The sequence below is a fragment of the Osmerus eperlanus genome, chromosome 24 (genome assembly GCF_963692335.1).
Source record: "Osmerus eperlanus chromosome 24, fOsmEpe2.1, whole genome shotgun sequence".
Taxonomy (NCBI): Eukaryota; Metazoa; Chordata; class Actinopteri; order Osmeriformes; family Osmeridae; genus Osmerus; species Osmerus eperlanus.
In genome coordinates this window covers 1,649,555-1,670,511 of record NC_085041.1, presented here as the reverse complement: position 1 = coordinate 1,670,511, position 20,957 = coordinate 1,649,555, and the positions used below count along the sequence as shown (strand labels likewise).

The 20,957-nt window shown below is 50.7% G+C and overlaps 1 protein-coding gene and 2 long non-coding RNA genes across 5 annotated transcripts in view; 2 read left to right on the top strand and 1 right to left on the bottom strand.

The window, feature by feature from the left end:
- osbpl9 (oxysterol binding protein-like 9) overlaps positions 1–20,765 on the top strand; it is a 27,035-nt gene extending 6,270 nt beyond the window's left edge. The window contains exons 4-24 of one of the 3 annotated variants that reach the window (XM_062450898.1): positions 2,975–3,051; positions 8,394–8,489; positions 8,905–8,952; positions 9,835–9,864; positions 9,987–10,037; positions 10,564–10,602; positions 13,064–13,157; positions 13,706–13,810; positions 14,678–14,837; positions 16,749–16,858; positions 16,956–17,074; positions 17,596–17,681; positions 18,125–18,302; positions 18,437–18,521; positions 18,623–18,733; positions 19,009–19,072; positions 19,157–19,297; positions 19,444–19,522; positions 19,652–19,743; positions 19,920–20,055; positions 20,650–20,765. In XM_062450898.1, the coding sequence (XP_062306882.1) occupies positions 2,975–3,051; positions 8,394–8,489; positions 8,905–8,952; positions 9,835–9,864; positions 9,987–10,037; positions 10,564–10,602; positions 13,064–13,157; positions 13,706–13,810; positions 14,678–14,837; positions 16,749–16,858; positions 16,956–17,074; positions 17,596–17,681; positions 18,125–18,302; positions 18,437–18,521; positions 18,623–18,733; positions 19,009–19,072; positions 19,157–19,297; positions 19,444–19,522; positions 19,652–19,743; positions 19,920–20,055; positions 20,650–20,724 (1,976 nt within the window). In that variant the 3' untranslated portion in view covers positions 20,725–20,765. Of the gene's footprint in view, positions 1–2,974; positions 3,052–4,985; positions 5,375–8,393; positions 8,490–8,904; positions 8,953–9,834; positions 9,865–9,986; positions 10,038–10,563; positions 10,603–13,063; positions 13,158–13,705; positions 13,811–14,677; positions 14,838–16,748; positions 16,859–16,955; positions 17,075–17,595; positions 17,682–18,124; positions 18,303–18,436; positions 18,522–18,622; positions 18,734–19,008; positions 19,073–19,156; positions 19,298–19,443; positions 19,523–19,651; positions 19,744–19,919; positions 20,056–20,649 lie in introns of those variants that run through there. The other 2 variants (XM_062450900.1, XM_062450899.1) reach the window with 2 other exon arrangements.
- The window catches only part of LOC134011319 (uncharacterized), a 177,369-nt gene continuing 169,346 nt past the window's right edge, over positions 12,935–20,957 (bottom strand). The window contains exon 2 of the long non-coding RNA XR_009928408.1: positions 12,935–12,998. This is a non-coding gene — a long non-coding RNA (uncharacterized LOC134011319). The remainder of the gene's footprint in view (positions 12,999–20,957) is intronic.
- Positions 13,819–14,146, top strand: LOC134011318 (uncharacterized). Its single transcript, XR_009928407.1, has 2 exons — positions 13,819–13,951; positions 14,029–14,146. It is a non-coding gene; the product is annotated as an uncharacterized LOC134011318 (long non-coding RNA).

Sequence of the window (20,957 nt, the reverse complement as noted above, 5' to 3'; positions counted from 1 at the left end):
AGATCTCTCTGTGCGGTGGTCTCTTATCTGGGCTGTCTGTTGGTATCTCTGTGTGTGTCAGTCTCTGTCTTGTAGTCTCTCTCTGGTGTCTCAGCTTGAGTCTGTCAGAGGCGTTATATCTGACCCGGTGTTTTAAACCGTGCTGTGGTGGGGTTGCAGGTTTGATTCCCTCCGCAAGGCGAGGTGTTTTCTCCGCCTCTAATTGAAACACTGCACCTTCACCCCTTTTAAAAGCAGCGCGGTTAAGGTCCGCGTGAGGTCTGTCACAGGAAGAGAAGCACTCTGAGGCCATTAGTGCTCAGTGAGTCCTCAACCAGGAGGAGAGGCTGAACCAGCCCAGCCCCACCACAACAGTCTCTATCGCCCTGGCGTGAGGGAAAGCATTAGGACCTAATTAGGTTGGGGGGGGGGGGGGGGGGGGGTTGTGTGCAGCTCTCAGGAACTGGAGGGGAGGGGGGGGGGCACACTGCTTTCACAGAGGGTTACAGACTAGATCACAACAACACAACATGACTCTACAGGGACAGCGTAGACTGGGTCCGGGTCTGTCTAAAAGTTGAAGCTGCAAGTTTTTCAGCTCTCAGGAGGTGCCACTAGCCTGCACAGATCGAGGGTGTGTTTGTTTGTTGTGGTGCTCTGCAGAGCCAGCTTCAGAGTCGCGTTAGCTGTCAGCTAAGTTAAGACAGGCTAACTTTTAACTGCGGGCAGCCGGTCCCGTTTTTGGGTAATAATTGGCTCTCAATGTCACTTTGTCTTTGTTGTCACGGGCAACGCCCAACACAGTCCTCTTCCTCGCCCCCCACCCCCCCTCCTCCTCACCGCAGCGAACATGTGCGGCCCAGTACACATGGCACCAGGATGGGAAATACTGGGCCGCCTATCACAGCTAGCTGGGAAGTCTCCCCATCAGGACGCATGCTCACCAGGCCTGAGAGGATGAGTCTCCCCATCAGGACGCGTGCTCACCAGGCCTGAGAGGATGAGTCTCCCTAACAGGACGCATGCTCACCAGGCCTGAGAGGATGAGTCTCCCCATCAGGACGCGTGCTCACCAGGCCTGAGAGGATGAGTCTCCCCATCAGGACGCGTGCTCACCAGGCCTGAGGATGCACATCCCTGTCTCAGCGGGAGATCCAGGAAACTCCCCAACGTCTGCCTACGTTAATGCCTCACAGGCTTCTTCAGCAAACCTACCTCTCATCTTCTCTCTCTTCAGTGTAGTGTGGATCCACCAATCTGTCAGCATTGGTCCCAGTCACAGTCCATGTTGCTCTGGGGAGAACAGGGAGCTGTATGACTGAGGTCAGTCTGGCCCAGATGGAGGTGAGAGGGTGGTGAGACAGTGGGTGAGGCCTGGCCTGGCCCAGATGGAGGTGAGAGGGTGGTGAGACAGTGGGTGAGGCCTGGCCTGGCCTCAACCCATCCCCCCCCTCCCACACACACACACACACACACACACACACACACGCACGACCAGTGTCTTTCTACCCTAACCCTTTAATTGCTTTTTGGCACCCCGACCTTTTACTTCTTCCCTCCCTCCCTAATATCCATCGACCTTCTGTTTAATTCTCTCCCATACTCTTTCACCTGACAGTAGAATCCTGCCTGTCTATCACCTTACATCTTCATCATCCAGTCTCGTCTTTAAGTGCCGGTTAGCGTCACATGTTCCTGTTTTCATTTTTCTGAGTTTGTCACGGCTAATCGTGGGGAATCTCTGACTCTCTGGAGAGAGAGAATGCTCTGTAATCTCACACACACTATGGTGTTGTCTTGAAATTGCCTTGTGTGGCCTGACTCCTGCCTTGTGTGGCCTGAGTCCTGGCTTGTGTGGCCTGAGTCCTGACTTGTGTGGCCTGAGTCCTGGCTTGTGTGGCCTGAGTCCTGGCTTGTGTGGCCTGAGTCCTGGCTTGTGTGGCCTGAGTCCTGGCTTGTGTGGCCTGAGTCCTGGCTTGTGTGGCCTGAGTCCTGGCTTGTGGGGCCTGAGTCCTGGCTTGTGGGGCCTGAGTCCTGGCTTGTGTGGCCTGAGTCCTGGCTTGTGTGGCCTGAGTCCTGGCTTGTGTGGCCTGAGTCCTGGCTTGTGTGGCCTGAGTCCTGGCTTGTGTGGCCTGAGTCCTGGCTTGTGGGGCCTGAGTCCTGGCTTGTGGGGCCTGAGTCCTGGCTTGTGGGGCCTGAGTCCTGGCTTGTGGGGCCTGAGTCCTGGCTTGTGGGGCCTGAGTCCTGGCTTGTGGGGCCTGAGTCCTGGCTTGTGGGGCCTGAGTCCTGGCTTGTGGGGCCTGAGTCCTGGCTTGTGGGGCCTGAGTCCTGGCTTGTGTGGCCTGAGTCCTGGCTTGTCCAGCAGAGCAGCAGGAGAGTGAGTCAGACTCACCCAGTGGAGGGTTAGTAAACAGGCAGGATTCATCTCCCTGGCTGAGCGTGGCCGTGTGGCTGTGAGTGCGCCTGCTTGTGTGTACTGAGTCCCTGTGGTCGGATCGCCGGCTGAATGTCTCCAGCAGGCCGTGTTTGTTCTGTGTCTTTAGTCTGAGGGTGTAGCTGGAGACCAGCAAGCCCAGCTTGGAAACACCCTCCAGGTTGCTGATCCAGCCAGACTGCTACCTCACTCCCCCCACACCAGATCCTCAACACGGGGGCCTGGTTTACCAGCCCTGCAAGACCACCCACTGCCACTTGAAGATCGTCTTATTTGTTTAGCTCGTTATTTTGGGGGGTTTGGAGGGCACAGTGACTTCATGCGGTGTGTCTGAAGTTTTAAGAAGCTGATGTTTGTGAATCACAGAGCTCATCAGAGGAGCAAGATATCCAGCCGTACCCAGCGTTGTTCATTTAACTCGACAACTGTTTCACCTCTGACCTATTAACGATCATGTGACGGCTATGCAACTACATGTTGTAGCTGTATGCATCTGTTTCATATCATTAATACAAACGTTCTGTGTGCGTGTGTGTGCGTGCGTGTACTTTCCTCTCACAGCCCGTGACGCAGATGAGCGGGAAAAGTGGATCCACGCCTTAGAGGGAACCATCCTGCGACACACCCTCCAGCTGAGAGTAAGTAACCCCTACAGAGGTCAGGCACGCCTGGCTGTCCTCACAGCCACATTCCCCTCTCCAGACCCTGAAGGACCGTTTCAAAGAGGTGTGGTATTCCAGGGAAACGCTGTTTTAGCATCGTGGACTCGTATGTTAGGCTGGGTATTAGTGTGACTCTCAGGGTACAACGTGGCCTGTTCCTAACCGTTTGTCCGGGTGTGCTTTTAGGATTCTAATGATGCGTATCGATGATGTTTGTTTTGTGATTTTCCAAACTTTGATCTCCTTTGTTGATATCTTAAGTCTCCCAACAAACATGGAGACTCATCCTGCTGAACAGGACCAGTACAGGGCTATATTGACCTATGGAGTGGGCTGTTTGACTTGGTATATTTAGAAGTAACTGCTTGGGTGTCAGTCTTCCTTTCGGTTTGCCTGTCTGCTACAGCAGAGCCTGAACACAGGAAGCCGTCTCCACGGGAACGTTGAGAAACAGCAGGTTGTGTTTCACCTTGTGTTGTCATCATGTGACTTCATCAGTGTGTTCGTTGTTTCCTGGGCACCTTGTGGCATCTACTTTGTGTTGAGAGTTGAAGGCTGTTGCCGTGCGTAAAGATGAGGATTGGGATGTTGAGGATTAGTGTTGTGACTACCATGATGGTGGTGGAGGATGGTGATGGTGTGGATGATGATGATGAATAATCCAGGTCTGGTCTGGGTGCAGTTTGTGAACTCCTCTTCATGTCATTGCCTCTGCAAATGAGATTTGATTTGAGATTCAGATGTTCAAACGATGCTATGACTGTGGGGTGCAACCACAATAAAGTTTACAGAACTGACCGCCAGGTGAAGTGACTTACCCATCTACTTAACCAGTGAAGCCCTTAGCATGGTTAGCCCCTTAGCATGGTTAGCCCCTTAGCATGGTTAGCCCCTTAGCATGGTTAGCACTTAGCATGGTTAGCCCTTAGCATGGTTAGCACTACTGAAACAGTAACTCAGAGGTAATCAGTATGTACAGTCAACAGCCACATCAGTCTGACTATCTCAGTGTATGTTGACCAGTAAGAAAAATGCATACAAGTAGTAGCAGTACATTTAAATCTAAATAGTCAAATAATCGGTATTAAACTGCAAATCAATACAAACACACACATTCAGCGTTGTCAGTTTTAAACGCGGTTGTTGTCAAATGAAACTGTCTGTCTAGCATGTCAGCGTGTTAAGAAAACCTCCAGCTCTTCCTTCTCCAGCTGGTGTGATTACTCAGAGGGTGTTGGCCAAATGGTCTAAAGAGGGTATTTGTTTCATTGTTTCGACAGGGGAGAAGTCATCTTACCCCACCCCTGTTATGTGTTTAAAGTAAATAAGGTACCCCCTTAACCTTCCCTGCACCAGTCATCCTCTCACCTCCATTCCCTCTGTTTCTGCACCCTTGCTTTGTAACACCTCAGTGTCTGTGTTTATACATGTTACTAGCTTCTCTTTCTTCTCTCACTGACTGAAACCCACTTCCGTCTATCACCTCTTTATTTCTTTATGTATTTCACTTGTTCCATATTGTTTCTTCTTTCCTTCAGTTGCCTCTGCTTCTCTCTAACCTGCCTCGTAAAATCCCTTTTCCCTCCTTCCCCTGGCTCACACATTCTCCCCCCTCCCTTCTCTTTCTCTCTAACCCTCACGTAGCTCACTCTACAGACAGAATGTGTGTGTGTGCGCCTGCTCGCAAACACACACACACTCGTGTGTCATTGTGCTGTCACAGCATCATATGACGGAGCCGGAGCCAATCGCGGCTCGGCTTACTCTTAACGCCCAAGCATCTGCCCCACAGCCCTCCTCCAATCAGAGCAGCTGTTGGTGCTCCCAAGCATCTGCCCCACTGGCCTCCTCCAATCAGAGCAGCTGTTGGTGCTTGTCTCGCTCTGAGAGGCTTGGGCTGATGTTGTTTTTTTTGCTCTCTCTCATTTTTTTTTCTCTCTGCCTGCGAGGAAGTGTGTGTTTCCTGTGAAGGGAGGCTCTAGGATTAACTTTGCCCTACCTGGCTGACTGTGTACAACTGTTTCTCCCAGCACCGGACAGAAACAGGCGGTAAGGTGAAGCAGACTGCCAGTCTGGAGTTCCTCCTGGTTGTATTCAGCCCGGTCTGGCTTTGGGGAAGCAAAGGGAGAGAGAGGGGAGTTGCCTAATGTCGCAGTAGAAGCGGAGGGGGAGAGAGAGAGAGGGGGAGTGAGAGGAGACAGGTCGGATCAGGGGGTTTGTGGTGCTGTGGGGGCAGACAGACCTACAGAGGAACAGACAGGGCCCTGGACAAGGCATGTCCATCCGACTGAGGCGTCCTGTAAGTACCAGACCGCACACACACGCACGCATACACACACACACACACACAGTCGGGGAAACTAGGGTCTGTTGTGGCTAAACTACTGCAGTCTAAAGTGGGTCACACTGTGTGAGGGGCCAAACGGTTGAGCCGGGGGAGGGGAGGTGTGTGTGTGTGAGGAGGAGGGGTTTAGTGTGTGGGGGAGTGTGGTGATTGTTTATTTTGGAAGGTTACCACAAAAAGCAGTTGGACATCTTCTCAGTTGCTCATCTGAAACTGACCGTACCAGGGCTCTGCCTCTGGCCGTGCCTCAGACCCTGCCTCTGGACCTGCCTCTGGCCCTGCCTCTGGCCCTGCCTCTGGCCCTGCCTCAGAGCAGGATGGAACAGCTACCGTGTGTCTCGACGTTAATAATAATCATCATCATTATTATAATAATGATAATAACTTTTATTTATAGGTTACTGGATACGCCTGACAGCATAAAAACATGAATAGAATACGAAACAATACAGACATACCATACAAAGAATAAGATCGGTAAAAGCCTTTATAAACAGAGAAGTTGCGAATGGCAGTATTGTGTTTACGTGGCAGCAAGGCTGGTCTCTGGCTTGTCATACTGAAACTAATCTTTGGTTGAGATGGAGCAGGTGGCTTTTGTGTGGATGTCATCTTTCAGAGGAAAGGTTAAAGCGATATGGTTTTCACGCGGGAAAAAGTTTATTAGTTGGAGAAAACACAACCTCAAGTCGCCACAATACCAACCCCCCCACCCCCACCCACTGTTTTGGAGCAGTTTCATACGCAACAATGATCATGCATTTTTTCCCGCAGGAGGGCTAATGTTTACTGTCCAGGGAGCTCGGCTATTTTCAGATCAATGCAAACCGCCTTTTTTCCTTGGTGAAATCCCATATCTCATATCTGAGTGGGTGGCAGGTTTGTTGACAGGCACATTTGCACCCACATATATCCTGTAAGATAAAAGATTATCTCTAGGGGTGGAGGAATGAAGATGAAAAAAGACATTTTTGGGGGGGTGTTGGGGTGGATCCCAGGTGGCTGGGTTAGTGACAGGATTGAAGAGAAGGGAATTTACACCTCTGCATATTACGTAAGATCATATATTACCTCGAGGGAAGGAAGAAGGGAATGTGGTATCTCTGAACCATGCTTATGAGCCTGTGCAGACCAGAGTTGAGTTCTAAGGGACCTACACCTGGCCTTTAGATTGTCTCCTAATCCAGTTGGACCCAGCTCTGCCCTTATCTTAGGCGTCCAAGGACGTGCCTGATTGATGTGTGAAGGGAACAGACATCAGAGCAAAACCAGACCAAGCCAAGTTTAGTCTGCTTGTTAAAGACACACACACACACACTGTGAATCCAGTGTGCTAGCCTGTTTGTTTATGTCATTGTTTGTGGTCTTTTGCTCAGGCATCTCTTCGGCCAGCCTCATGTTAGTGGCTGGAACAGCTAACACACATCACCTTTGAACCTTCTGGAATCCTGGAGGTAAAAAAAAACAAACAAAAAAACAGTAGAGACTTTGGTCTCTATAAAGTGTGTCTAACCTAGCTGAGGCTTTTAAATGTTCAACTTGACTAGGAGTGGGTTTGGTCTGACTGGTGTGGGGTGGCTGATGGCTTTTCTTCATATTCCTGTGAAACACACGTCTGTGAAGAGGCGAGCTTGCTCCTCCCAGTCCCTGGGACACAATGAAGCTTCTTCCCAGCGCTGTAGTCAGGCTGACACGACACAAAGACGGGTAATATGATCGAGCCTCCCAGCTCTGCCACGCAGAGCCACTTCCTGAGGAACAGTGAAGCCAGCTCTTTTTTTAGGTCAGATTGTGCTTTTGATTCGCACGAATCTCTCGGCTAGCGCTTTGATAATGTGTTGTTGCTTACCAGTGTGTGTGGCAGGGATGACTGTGCTTGTTAACAGTAGTGTTGTGTTCTGGTCCAGCCCAGCTGTTTGATGTAGCAGGCGGCTGGGCTGGTGTGGGAGAGGTGTGTTCATGCTTGTCTTTGTGGTCTCCGACGGAACAGATACAGGCTGGTCACGTCCTCATAAGCCTTTTCTCATCACTTAGCGGGTGGGATTGAATCTCGTGTCCGTGGGGCCAGGCGTGTGTGTGTCCGTGGGGCCAGGCGTGTGTGTGTGTGATTGATTGACAGGCACTACCTTGTCACATTGGCTCGTCAGAAAGACAGACGCTGCTATCTGATTCTCACTCACTCAGTCTCGCGCGCACACACACACACACACACACTGTTAGCAATTGAATTCCCCTCAGCCATGACTTCCTTGATAACATTGTTGTGGTCAGAAATGTGATGACCCTGGTCGTACCAGGTGACCAGCCCTTTGATGTCGGTCTCGCCGTCACATGCTGCTTGGTGAGCTGTGTGGATCAGTTCTCCTACAGGCCCACCGTGCTAGAAGCTTCTCTTAAAGCACCGCTATATTCACCCACATCTGGTTGAAAGCTTGGCCTAAAGACAGGCCTGCAACCAGACAAGGATTATGGAGACTCTTGTGTATGATGATCTCCTAACACGCTCCTCTCACGGAAAACAACATGCTCCTCGGCAGCTTGCTTGTCTGGTTTAAGCCTGGTCTCTCTCCCCCTGTACCTGAAGAGGCTGGTCTCTCTCCCCCTGTACCTGAAGAGGCTGGTCTCTCTCCCCCTGTACCTGAAGAGGCTGGTCTCTCTCCCCCTGTACCTGAAGAGGCTGGTCTCTCTCCCCCTGTACCTGAAGAGGCTGGTCTCTCTCCCCCTGTACCTGAAGAGGCTGGTCTCTCTCCCCCTGTACCTGAAGAGGCTGGTCTCTCTCCCCCTGTACCTGAAGACAGCACAGGATCATGGAGCTAGCGCTGGTGTCGTGCTGATTCACAGACTCTGACATTTTGACCGCTTTGTGAAGTTGTGTCTGTCTTCCGTCCGTCGAGTGAGTCAGTCCAGTCATCCTGTTGGTTCCTGACCCCTTCCACTGACCAGTCCTCTCTGCTGTGTCTCTCTCCCTTTCCAGGAGGCAGAGACAGGATTCGTCCCGAGCGTCCAAGACTTTGATAAGAAGTTAGCGGAGGCCGACGCCTACCTTCAGATCCTCATCGACCAGCTGAAGGTGAGGCCTGTCTGTGGGCTGGCTGCTCTGTGTGGCCCTGCACCTCCTGCACCCCCTGAATCCCAGATCCCTCCACGATGTGGGACAGCTGGCCTCATCCCAGGATGTGGCTGGCTTGCAGCCCTAAAGCAGTGAAATATGGCTGATGTTCGCTAGATACAATACAACCAAATATTTCCAAGCGTTTCATGTTGTTAACAAGGGCTCTGACATTTTCTAGAATCACCAAGCAAAGACCATGTCACAGCAAACACATCCATCCATCCCAGAATAACTGTGACTAGTCAGAGCGTCATTTGATAGCTCTGTTTAACCGAAACCGCTCCCCTGCTCATCCTTTGTCATTTTCTCTCTCTACCCTCTCTCCCCTCTCTCCCCCACTCTCTCTGACCCCCTCCTTTCTCATGTGCTACAGCTCTTTGATGAGAAGCTCAAGGACTGCAAGGAGGATGAGTCACGCAGAGTGAGTAGCACTGCCACCGTTTCAACCCTATCCCTCTCTCTCCCTCTCTCCCTCTCTGTCTCTCTGTCTCTCTCCCTCTCTGTCTCTCTCCCTCTCTGTCTCTCTCCCTCCCTCTCTGTCTCTGTCTCTCTCCCTCTCTCTCTCCCTCTCTGTCTCTCTGTCTCTCTCTGTCTCTCTCCCTCTCTGTCTCTCTGTCTCTCTCCCTCCCTCTCTGTCTCTCTCCCTCTCTCTCCTCCAGCTCTCTTCTCATTAGACTCAGCTACATCCCATCAATACAAGAGATTGTCCTTCTCTGTGAATGCAGCTTCATCCCAGTGGTTTAGATAGGATGTCGCTGACCCTGCCTGTCTTAGTTTGAGGAGAAGCATGGTGTGATGAGGCCCATAGACAGCCTGGTCAAGTTAACACGTCCACGCTGGAACTCAGTTATCTTGTTACATTCACCAGACACATTGGCAGTGTGTTCGGAGACAGCCAGCCAGTTAGCCCAAAGGCCTTTTGGGCTATCAATAACTGCAGCTGTATTGCACTTCCTCACTGTGTGTGTGTGTGTTTGGGAGAGGTAGTTTTGGTTCTGGCCAGTGTAAGGTACATTTCCCCTCATAGTTTCAGAGTGACAGGAAGGTATTGTCATGTCTCAGTTCCCACTGTCACTGTTAGAGATTAGAAGAAGTGACTTGCTAGGTTTCCAAACACAACAATTAAGTCGTTTGGCGTGGTGAAATAAAGTCCTTTTACTTTATCGCAGTTGAAATAGTTCATATTCCTCTTTCATTGTTAAGTCTTTCTCATCTTGTGGTTCCTTAAATTTTGTGTCGTAGGTGATAGGTACACTGTTGTAATATTTCATTTCGAATTTTTTGTATATTACATTTTTTTCAGAAAATTGAAGATTTGAAGGACACAACGTGTGTAAGTAGAAGCAAATAATGTATTAATTGCGCAAAAATGTACACAGTTTAGATTTAGTTTCTGTTCAGTTCAAATTATGGTTTTAATGATGAGTTACAATTTCTAATTTCTCTCTCCTTTAGAGTATGGTAGAGTCCATTAAGCACTGTATTGTATTGCTGCAAATTGCCAAGGTAAGAAACTAAACAGTTTATTCACTGTTGTGCGTTGTTGTTTTGTGTGTAAACATCTGTGTTTGTTCCACTGTCGTGTAACCACGCCCCTATCTTCCACTTCCTGTTGTTAGCTGTGCTAGCTAGTTAGCCCCCGCCACCTAGCTAAGCCAACTGTGACCTGTGGTTCCCCTGGGCAGAGTACTCATTTCATCACATGCACATCATGCTTCCTCAGATCAAGGGGTGTAACAGTTGCCTTCCGGTTCGTAGGGGGGACTTTACTAAGTTTGACAAACACTGCTTTTCCCAATGTTTCTGAGTATCAGTCAACTATCTTGTAGAAAGTTTAAGTGAATGGTGTCTGTGAAAATATTTAAGGGACACTATGGTGTTATTGGTCGCGTAACAGCCTTTCCACTTTCACCTCAGAGCCACACATGGTGTGTCCATCTTAAAGAAGGCTGTCATTGGTGTAAAGTACTGTTGTCATAAACATACAGAGTTGAACCGTCCGTAAGTAACGTTTTCTTTTCAAAATTTTAAGGATCAAAGTAACGAACAGCAACACGCGAACGGACTTATAGTAAGTTTGATATATCTCCCACCGTGAGGAAAAAAAGAAATCAACTTAACTCCTGTCCTTCTTCTCCGCTATAATTCACCTTCGGCTGTCGAAAAGAAGGTCTATCTCACCTGTTTAGTGCATGCCATACCACCTTCTAAAAATATCTTCTCTAAAATAGTCTCCTCTTCCTCGCCATCTCTCTGCCCCTTCCTGAAGGCAGTGAAGCCTCCTGTGCTTTACTGCAGTTATGCAATTCTGCTAAGAATTGTGCTTAACTTTTCTGTTCTCTTATAAAGATACAGAACAGAAGGTCTGCCGTTTCTGTGTCTGTGTGTGTGCGCGCTTCTTTTTTTGAGGAAGTGTTTGTGTGCGTTTACAAGTGTGTGTGTGTGTGTGTGTGTGTGTATAGAGGTGTGTGTGAGCGAGCGAGTGTTAGAGCACTTAACCCTAACCCCCACCCCCCCTGACTAATTCCTCATCGATTGCTGCTCACTGAACCATCAACAACTTCTAGATGTCAGCCCTTCTGGCCTGCCGATTTTCCTGTCCGTCTCCCTGCATCATGGATGTTTTATAAACTGCTCTCATCTGTTCACCATTAGTGCTACTCAGATATTAGCTAGCTATGTGCATAAACCATAGGTATTAGGATTTGCACACGCAGCTTAATACTTATCTATTAAAATCGCGTGCTAACCATGTCTCGTCAGCTTCAGTGTTACTTAGTGCCACGTGCACGGGCCCTACAGACCTGTGTTCAATCTGAAATATTAGAGGTATGCTTGATTCGCTTGAAGGGCCAACCAGACCAATGAAGCGTGCCCAGAAGTGTAACGTCCTCATGCGAGGGGAACTGAATCAAGAGCACCTCAAGTATTTTAGCTACTCCAACCCTGCCATTTAAAACCTATCCAGTTCTAACCATGTCCAATTTCCTCCCAGTGTTAACACGATACAGTACAGCGTGACACTGCACAGTATATCCTGTGCTAAGCGCTCTCTATCTCGAGCTAACCTCCCTCTTCCAGACGGGAACCCTTCCTGTGAGATTTCATCTGTAGCTAGCTAAGGGACAACATTTCCGTAATTGGCCATAATTAGGAACGTCAGCCTCACTTCGCTAAGGCACGTGGATTCGGCTTGGGGGAGGAGGGAGGGAGGGGTGGAGTTAGGGAGGACTGGAGGTAGGGACTGAGGGGTGGAAAGTGAACAGAGACCCTCTATCGGTAGATCCTCCCCTGATAGTGGTGCGTTTATTCAGATGTTCACATGATCCCCCACAACACGTCCAGTATCGGCTACGTTACATAAAACTGAAGGAGAGACCGTGAAAGGTAAACACGCCGTAGGTCTACAGCGCTAAGCACTCACGTGTCTCATTCCTCTCAAATTATTTCTCACATCTCCCTGACAGTACAGGAGAACAAAGTCATCTGACTGAACGCAGTCGCTAGTAGACATTCAATCGTTCAGCCTTCCTTTATCATACGGGAAATCTAGAACGCTCTGGAATGTCTGGTCCAGAGTTCTAGAACACCCCTCCTTCTCCTTCTCAATCATCACCTGCATGTTCTTTTTCCTGCTGCATGCTGGGACTGTGGAGGTCTCCTGTGCGTGGCCCCAGGCCTCCCTGTCTTTCAGCCACTCTGGAGGACAGATCTCAGAGGACTGGCTGGAGTAGGGGCTGAGCTGGAAACATCGATAACATCATACTAATGTGGTCAGACGTTCTGTCTGATGTTCCGAAGGCCGTATGGATTTATTACCCTGTTGCTGCCCGCCCCAGTCCAGTCTCTTAGCTCTGTTTCCGGAGTTCTGTTCCGGAGTGCTCGGAGGGTTCTAAACAAGCCTAGTGTCTGATTCAGCCGCTATCACCCTGCCGTGCAGTGTTGTCAGAACAACATACTCTGGGTCAATAAGATCACGAATATGGTGTGTGTGTGTGTGTGTGTGTGTTTGTGCGCGCTTTGGAGTGTAAGTAGGGTCAGGCCACAGTTATATATATAGCAAGGGTTATCCCATGGTTTTTCATTCATGGCTGAATCCTAAAAAGACTATAGCGCTATCATTGGCCTCGATTCCCAATCTCTGTGGAATGGAGGCAAGTTTTCAGATTTGCACAGTTGAGCGAGCTGTTTGCCTGTTAACTGATACAGGGCATCTGTTGCCGGGTTGCAAGCTGCCTATCAAGATATTGTGACTATGTAGCAACGGTATTGATTTAGTAAATGGGACTTGGTTATGTAGTTGGAAATTGATATTTTCAGGCCCTTTTCAATGTCCTGTACATTGGAGATAGTGACACTTGAATCCAAATCTCTAAAATATGATCAGAATCTTTTACAGAACCTGAGGGGACTCATGTAGTTGCTGTATGCAGACTTGTATGTCGCATGAAGCCTGATTCCCTAGTTCTGCCATCTGATTTTCGAAGGCGGGAGTCTGAAGTGTGTAACGGCCTGTGTCTTGTCCCATGCAGAGCACCATCAACCCAGTGGATGGGATCTTCCAGCCTGCTGTGGAAAACTCAGTAGTCAACACCGCCATGCCAACCCAGACCACACTACCCACAGGTAATCCACTCACCTGTACCCCCATCCCAGACCACACTGAACAGGTCATTATTTAGTTTAGCTGTAGCCTTACCAAGACCACACTAAACAGGTTACTGTTAGTTACGATGCTAAACTATGTTGTAGTTTTTCCAGGACAGCCACAGCTCCCCCTGCTGTCTGAATCAGTCACTGCAGCCTCCCCTGCAATGCTCTCAGCCTCTCATAATGTAGGCCAGGCTCATTTCAGGCTGCTGTACTCCATTAATAGCCTCTAAAAACCAGGTCCTCAAATCCAGACCACTGTGACTGTCCTGGGGGGGGGGGGGGGGAGAGGGGGGAGAGAGGGGGGGTGTGGGGGACGTGGGGGACACTGACCTTAGATGGTCAGGTGGTTGTATGTTGCTGTCTGTGGCTCATGACGCAGTTCATCAGACAAGTTTGCCAGGAAAATCCAAATAGAGGTTCCTCCCCAAAGCACTGTGGAAGGTGCAGCTCTCTACGCTGTGCAGCTGTCAAGGGATCAAGCAGCCATGTCATGATAAAGCGTGCGTGTGTGTGTGTCCCAGACGGCTCGCAGGTGTGTAAAGCGGACCAGCGACCCTCCACGCTGTCCGTGGGGCCCGTCGTCACGGTGATGGGCAGCCTACAGACCCCCACTCCCAACAGCACAGGTCAGAGGTCACGTCACTCCCCCTGCCAATCCACTTCCAATCCACGTCGTGTGAGAAGGTTCTAGTTAGGGTCACGAGTTTGTATCGAGCTGCATGCTGGGGTGTTGTGCAACAGGAGGGTTGAGGTGTGTGTGTGTGTGTGTGTGTGTGTGTGTGTGTGTGTGTGTGTGTGTGCGTGTGCGCGCTCTCGCTGAAGAAACAAAAACAGCAGCAAACAGCACAGCACTTTTGCAGCAAAAACAAAAGTGCTGTGCTGTGCAATCCAGAGGCAGAATAGTGTACTGTACTTAGCCCTGTAGTGGAACTGATGAATGATATGGCTATAATTGTCAGACCCTAAACATGATGGGCTTGCTGACCCGCCGCAGTTCGGTCAAGCGGCTCTTAAGATAGATGGTCGTTAGCTGTTGATGGCCACATGTTTGTAGGTTGTGTAAGATCATCTGTATGCTCAGCTGTGAACTCCGACCCCTCTCTCAGTACGCTCTCTCTGCCTCTTTTCTCCCTTGTTTTCCTCTCTTCTCCTCACATTCATCTTTCTCTCTCTCCCCCCTCTCTCTGACCTTTCTCACACTTCACCTCTCTCTCTCTCCCCCCTCTCTCTGACCTTTCTCACACTTCACCTCTCTCTCTCTCCCCCCTCTCTCTGACCTTTCTCACACTTCACCTCTCTCTCTCTCCCCCCTCTCTCGGACCTTTCTCACACTTCACCTCTCTCTCTCTCCCCCCTCTCTCTGACCTTTCTCACACTTCACCTCTCTCTCTCTCCCCCCTCTCTCGGACCTTTCTCACACTTCACCTCTCTCTCTCTCCCCCCTCTCTCTGACCTTTCTCACACTTCACCTCTCCCCCCCCCCCCCCCCCCAGGGAGTGGTCCGTCAGGCCCCAGTAGTGGGGGCATGTCTCCTGCCCACATCCCCCTCCCCTCTCACTCGGTACCAGACTTCTCCTACTCCAGCAGCGAGGACGAGTTCTACGACGCAGACGAGTTCTACCAGAACACCACCTCCCCCAAACACTGCTTAGAGTGAGTACACCACCTCCCCAAACACTGCTTAGAGTGAGTACACCACCTCCCCAAACACTGCTTAGAGTGAGTACACCACCTCCCCAAACACTGCTTAGAGTGAGTACACCACCTCCCCAAACACTGCTTAGAGTGAGTACACCACCTCCCCAAACACTGCTTAGAGTGAGTACACCACCTCCCCAAACACTGCTTAGAGTGAGTACACCACCTCCCCAAACACTGCTTAGAGTGAGTACACCACCTCCCCAAACACTGCTTAGAGTGAGTACACCACCTCCCCAAACACTGCTTAGAGTGAGTACACCACCTCCCCAAACACTGCTTAGAGTGAGTATACCACCTCCCCAAACACTGCTTAGAGTGAGTACACCACCTCCCCAAACACTGCTTAGAGTGAGTACACCACCTCCCCAAACACTGCTTAGAGTGAGTACACCACCTCCCCAAACACTGCTTAGAGTGAGTACACCACCTCCCCAAACACTGCTTAGAGTGAGTACACCACCTCCCCAAACACTGCTTAGAGTGAGTACACCACCTCCCCAAACACTGCTTAGAGTGAGTACACCACCTCCCCAAACACTGCTTAGAGTGAGTACACCACCTCCCCAAACACTGCTTAGAGTGAGTACACCACCTCCCCAAACACTGCTTAGAGTGAGTACACCACCTCCCCAAACACTGCTTAGAGTGAGTATACCACCTCCCCAAACACTGCTTAGAGTGAGTATACCACCTCCCCAAACACTGCTTAGAGTGAGTACACCACCTCCCCAAACACTGCTTAGAGTGAGTACACCACCTCCCCAAACACTGCTTAGAGTGAGTACACCACCTCCCCAAACACTGCTTAGAGTGAGTACACCACCTCCCCAAACACTGCTTAGAGTGAGTACACCACCTCCCCAAACACTGCTTAGAGTGAGTACACCACCTCCCCAAACACTGCTTAGAGTGAGTACACCACCTCCCCAAACACTGCTTAGAGTGAGTACACCACCTCCCCAAACACTGCTTAGAGTGAGTACACCACCTCCCCAAACACTGCTTAGAGTGAGTACACCACCTCCCCAAACACTGCTTAGAGTGAGTATACCACCTCCCCAAACACTGCTTAGAGTGAGTACACCACCTCCCCAAACACTGCTTAGAGTGAGTACACCACCTCCCCAAACACTGCTTAGAGTGAGTACACCACCTCCCCAAACACTGCTTAGAGTGAGTACACCACCTCCCCAAACACTGCTTAGAGTGAGTATACCACCTCCCCAAACACTGCTTAGAGTGAGTACACCACCTCCCCAAACACTGCTTAGAGTGAGTACACCACCTCCCCAAACACTGCTTAGAGTGAGTATACCACCTCCCCAAACACTGCTTAGAGTGAGTACACCACCTCCCCAAACACTGCTTAGAGTGAGTATACCACCTCCCCAAACACTGCTTAGAGTGAGTATACCACCTCCCCAAACACTGCTTAGAGTGAGTACACCACCTCCCCAAACACTGCTTAGAGTGAGTATACCACCTCCCCAAACACTGCTTAGAGTGAGTACACCACCTCCCCAAACACTGCTTAGAGTGAGTATACCACCTCCCCAAACACTGCTTAGAGTGAGTATACCACCTCCCCAAACACTGCTTAGAGTGAGTATACCACCTCCCCAAACACTGCTTAGAGTGAGTACCAACCGCCCGCCAGGCTATTTGGACTTCTGAACCCGACGTTTGAACGGTCCACAACCTGCACACTACAATGGAATGTAGAGCCAACTTTCTCTCCCTCTCTCTCTCTCCCTCTCTCACCCTCTCTCTCTGTCTCTCTCTCTGTCTCTCGCTCTGTCTCTCGCTCTGTCTCTCTCTGTCTCTCTCCCTCCCTCTCTCTCTCTCTCTCTCCCTCTCTCTCAGTCCCTCCAGGCATCCTGGTGCGTTGGGACACGATGATTCTGGGAACCTGAAGCGACCAGACACCAATGAGTCCCTCAGTTCCTCCATGTCTAACGGCACCACTGACGCAGGTCCGACACACACACACACACACGCACACGTTTTCTTTTCTGTTTTGCTATCTCTGAAGAACATTCTGATGTGTGTGTGTGTGTGTGTTGTCCTCAGACCAGTTTGACAGCCATGATGACCCAGATGACGAGGGGGAGGGGGAGTCTGTGGAGGAGCACAAGAGCGTCATCATGCACCTGCTGTCACAGGTCCGCCTGGGCATGGACCTCACCAAGGTAACGCACACAACGCTCGCTCACACACACACACACACACCCTCTCTCTGTGGAGGAGCTGGTCTGGATGTGTCTGTGTGGTCTCTCTGTGGAGGAGCTGGTCTGGATGTGTCTGTGTGGTCTCTCTGTGGAGGAGCTGGTCTGGATGTGTCTGTGTGGTCTCTCTGTGGAGGAGCTGGTCTGGATGTGTCTGTGTGGTCTCTCTGTGGAGGAGCTGGTCTGGATGTGTCTGTGTGGTCTCTCTGTGGAGGAGCTGGTCTGGATGTGTCTGTGTGGTCTCTCTGTGGAGGAGCTGGTCTGGATGTGTCTGTGTGGTCTCTCTGTGGAGGAGCTGGTCTGGATGTGTCTGTGTGGTCTCTCTGTGGAGGAGCTGGTCTGGATGTGTCTGTGTGGTCTCTCTGTGGAGGAGCTGGTCTGGATGTGTCTGTGTGGTCTCTCTGTGGAGGAGCTGGTCTGGATGTGTCTGTGTGGTCTCTCTGTGGAGGAGCTGGTCTGGATGTGTCTGTGTGGTCTCTCTGCAGGTGGTCCTCCCCACCTTTATCCTGGAGAGGAGGTCTTTGTTAGAGATGTACGCTGACTTCTTTGCCCACCCGGATTTGTTTGTCAGGTGAGTTTAACTCTGTCATGAAAATAGAAAGAAAAGAATAATCGTATAAATTTACATCACAAACTTTTTTCCAAATACAGTTTTCTTTAGTTTTTGAACGGTTTTCTAGTAGCCGACCTAGATCAGTCACAGTCGCTTAAAACACAAATGACTTCAATCCCAGAAGAAGGATTTTTGTCAGTCAGCAGCTTCACAGCGGCTGACGCCAGCTGTTCGGTGACCCTGTCTTGGTTACATTTAGTCATTTATCAGACGCTCTTATCCAGAGCGACTTACAGTAAGTACAGGGACATTCCCCCCCGAGGCAAGTAGGGTGAAGTGCCTTGCCCAAGGGCACAACGTCATTTCGCACGACCGGGAATCGAACCAGCAACCTTCTGATTACTAGCCCGATTCCCTAACCGCTCAGCCAGCTGACTCCCACTATCCTCCCTCCCCCCCAGCATCGCGGAGCAGGAGGATGCCAGGGACCGCATGGTGCAGGTGGTGAAGTGGTACCTGTCAGCCTTCCATGCAGGCAGGAAGGGCTCTGTGGCCAAGAAGCCCTACAACCCCATCCTAGGAGAGGTGTTCCTCTGTCACTGGGACCTGCCCTGCGAGGGCAGCGAGCCCGCGCCAACGGTACCACACACACACACAAGCACCTTCACACAGTTCAAACAGCATACTCTGGATGTGGAGAAAGTTGTGCTGTAATATCTGTTGGTTCTGTTTTCACGTGCATATCACTCATCCTCTCAACTCGTCTCCTTCAGGAGCCTGTATCAGAAGGCCCAGTTCCCTGGTCCTCAGCCAACAGTGTGTGTTTTGTAGCAGAGCAGGTCTCTCATCACCCCCCGAGTGAGTGTGTCTCACACACACACACCCACACACACACACACAGAGTAAGCACCCCCACCCCCCAAATACTTTACTAAACACTCCTGCATTTCCATCCACAGTATCTGCATTCTACGCAGAGTGTTGTAGTAAGAAGATCCAGTTCAACGCCCACATCTGGACCAAGTCCAAGTTCCTGGGAATGTCCATCGGAGTCCACAACATCGGGCAGGGTGAGCGAGAGAGAGAGAGGCGCCGTGAGGAGAGGATGCCAGGGTTAGGCTGATACTGTCCTAGCAGCTACTCATTACCCTGGGGTTGTCTCTATGACGTGGTAATGGTGGCGCGGTTGGAAAAGGGCTGCTTGAACTCTATTAATGGAAAGCACTTTGGTACAGCCGGGTTAAGATGCCTTTGTAGAGGAGGGGAAAAAAGAAGGATTTATAGCACGGGAAACAAAGGAAATATTTATTGTTGGAATAATTGTTAATACTCGTGTGTGTTTCAGGCTGTGTGTCTTGTTTGGAACATGACGAACACTACATCCTCACCTTCCCCAATGGCTATGGCAGGTATGAGGTGTCTACAACAATAACCCTACAAATATACATGTCTGACTCGAGTGTGTCTAATCTTGACCCCTGTCCCTCCCTCAGGTCCATCCTGACTGTGCCCTGGGTGGAGCTAGGAGGAGAATGCAACATCTCCTGTTCCAAGACAGGCTACAGCGCCAGCATCGTGTTCCACACCAAGCCCTTCTACGGAGGCAAGAAGCACAGGATCACCGCCGAGATCTTGTAAGTGTGGACGCGGCCCTGTCTTCACACCCAGTCCAGAGGACATCAGTTCGGAGGGTTGTCCCTAACGATGGGCGCGGGGGATGTGATGTTGTGTAGTGTTGCGTTGTCGTGTGTTGAGATTGTTTGTGTGTCGTTGTGAACAGCCCCCCTAACGATAAGAAGTCGTTCTGCTCCATCGAGGGAGAGTGGAACGGAGTCATGTACGCCAAGTGGGCGTCTGGGGTGAGCTACGTTCACAACAGTCCAAAATAATAATAATTCTCAACCTGAATGTCTGGGTTTTGTCTCGACTTACCCCGAAACGCCTGAGGTCAAATGCTGGCTTTGTAACCTCTGACCTTTGCCCTCCAGGAGAACTCCTTGTTCATCGACACTAAGAAGATGGGCCTCATCAAGAAGAAGGTGCGGAAGCTGGAGGACCAGCTGGTGTACGAGTCTCGCAGGTGAGGACAGAAGAAGAACAAGCTTCATCCTCATAGGCTGTTTTCGGACGTGACCCCCGCTCGCCCACCTCACCTGTCCGCCATAGAACACACACACTGTGCTGACAGTGCTTTGAGGTAGCCAGTCACCGATATACCTGACCTTGACCCCTGCCCCCTGCCCTCTGACCCCTCAGCATGTGGAAGGACGTGACCTTGAACCTGAAGCTGAAGGACATCGACGCGGCGACGGAAGCCAAGCACAGCCTGGAGGAGAGACAGAGGGGGGAAGCCCGTGAGAGGAAGGAGAACGAGCAGCAGTGGGAGACCAGGGTGAGTCTGCCTCACTTCCCCAGACCCCAGGCTGCCTCACTTCCCCAGACCCCAGGCTGCCTCACTTCCCCAGACCCCAGGCTGCCTCACTTCCCCAGACCCCAGGCTGCCTCACTTCCCCAGACCCCAGGCTGCCTCACTTCCCCAGACCCCAGGCTGCCTCACTTCCCCAGACCCCAGGCTGCCTCACTTCCCCAGACCCCAGGCTGCCTCACTTCCCCAGACCCCAGGCTGCCTCACTTCCCCAGACCCCAGGCTGCCTCACTTCCCCAGACCCCAGGCTGCCTCACTTCCCCAGACCCCAGGCTGCCTCACTTCCCCAGACCCCAGGCTGCTATGGGAAAGGAAGCCATGTGTCCTCTTGACCCAGGACGACAGGGCTGCCTTATCTTGACCCAGGACAACAGGGCTGCCTTACAGGAGCAGCCTGGATTACTTTCTCCTGTTTACAGATGTTTATCAGTGATGTAAACAGTGAGCGGTTGTCTTACAAGCAGGCCTTTCAGTTGAGCACATTTGTAGATGAGGAGTCAGGTTTGTCTGTTCTGATGGAGGGTTGTAGTTAACATAGGTGATGCTTGTGTTTCTCTGCAGTTGTTCCACGAGGATGGAGAGTGCTGGGTCTACGACGATCCCCTTCTGAAGAGAATATCCTCCCAGAGGCACTGAGCTCACTCACACACACACACTCACACATATTCACACACACGCAGACATACACACATACACGCACCACTGAGTCTTCATAAGAACTCTTTTGCAAACCACTTCTTATCCAAGCCTTGGAATGAATGACTGATCCAACATGTAAACGGCTTTGCATTTTTGAAGTTAGAAAAAAAAGAAGAAAAAAAAAGTGAATGAAATCAAGAGAAACGTTCAACGGTGAAAAATAACCGTTT